The 576-nt window shown below is 76.7% G+C and overlaps 1 protein-coding gene across 1 annotated transcript in view; it reads right to left on the bottom strand.

Moving 5' to 3' along the window:
• DMRT3 (doublesex and mab-3 related transcription factor 3) overlaps nt 1–293 on the bottom strand; it is a 13,745-nt gene extending 13,452 nt beyond the window's left edge. The window contains exon 1 of the mRNA XM_035028989.1: nt 1–293. Within this exon, the coding sequence (XP_034884880.1) occupies nt 1–293 (293 nt within the window).
• Nucleotides 294–576: the final 283 nt, after the last annotated feature.

Below are 576 nucleotides of genomic sequence, written 5' to 3'. Positions count from 1 at the left end.
GGGGGGCCGGGCAGGGCGCGCAGCGAGTCCGGGATGAGGCTCTCGAGGCTCTCGTTGGCCTGCTGCCGGCGCAGCGCCACCTGCGCGGCCATGACCCGCTGCCGCTCGATGATGAGGATGCACTTCTCGCAGGTGCAGTCCTTGAAGCGACAGTAGCGCTTGTGGCCCTTGAGCCAGGACAGCACGCCGTGGTTGCGGCAGCGCGCGCACTTGGGCGTGCGCTGCAAGGGCGCCCGCGGCGGCTGTGACACCGGGCCGCCCATGTACAGGTAGGGGGACCCGTAGCCGTTCATGTCCCGGGCTCCAGGGAGAGCAGGCGGGCTGGCGGCGGCAGCGGGCCGGGGGGCGCCGCACGGCGGGGCCGGGAGGCCCGCTCCGGGGCGGCCCGCGGGCGGAGCGGTCCCTGGTCCCGCAGCCCCGGCGGCCGCGTGCGCTCCGGGATGGCGGGGGGTGCAGCCGCCGTCTTCACGGATCCCGCAGCGCCCGCAGCCTCGGCCTCCCTCGGGTGCTCGGCAATCCCCCGCGCGTCGCGCCTCCGCCGGCGGCTGCCTCGACCCGCACGTCCTCCCTCGCCGA

Source organism: Mirounga leonina, unplaced genomic scaffold (genome assembly GCF_011800145.1).
Source record: "Mirounga leonina isolate KUSES-001 unplaced genomic scaffold, KU_Mleo_1.0 Mir_224, whole genome shotgun sequence".
Classification (NCBI taxonomy): Eukaryota; Metazoa; Chordata; class Mammalia; order Carnivora; family Phocidae; genus Mirounga; species Mirounga leonina.
Note: the sequence above shows the minus strand (reverse complement) of the source record. Positions and strands in the feature narration are given on the sequence as shown.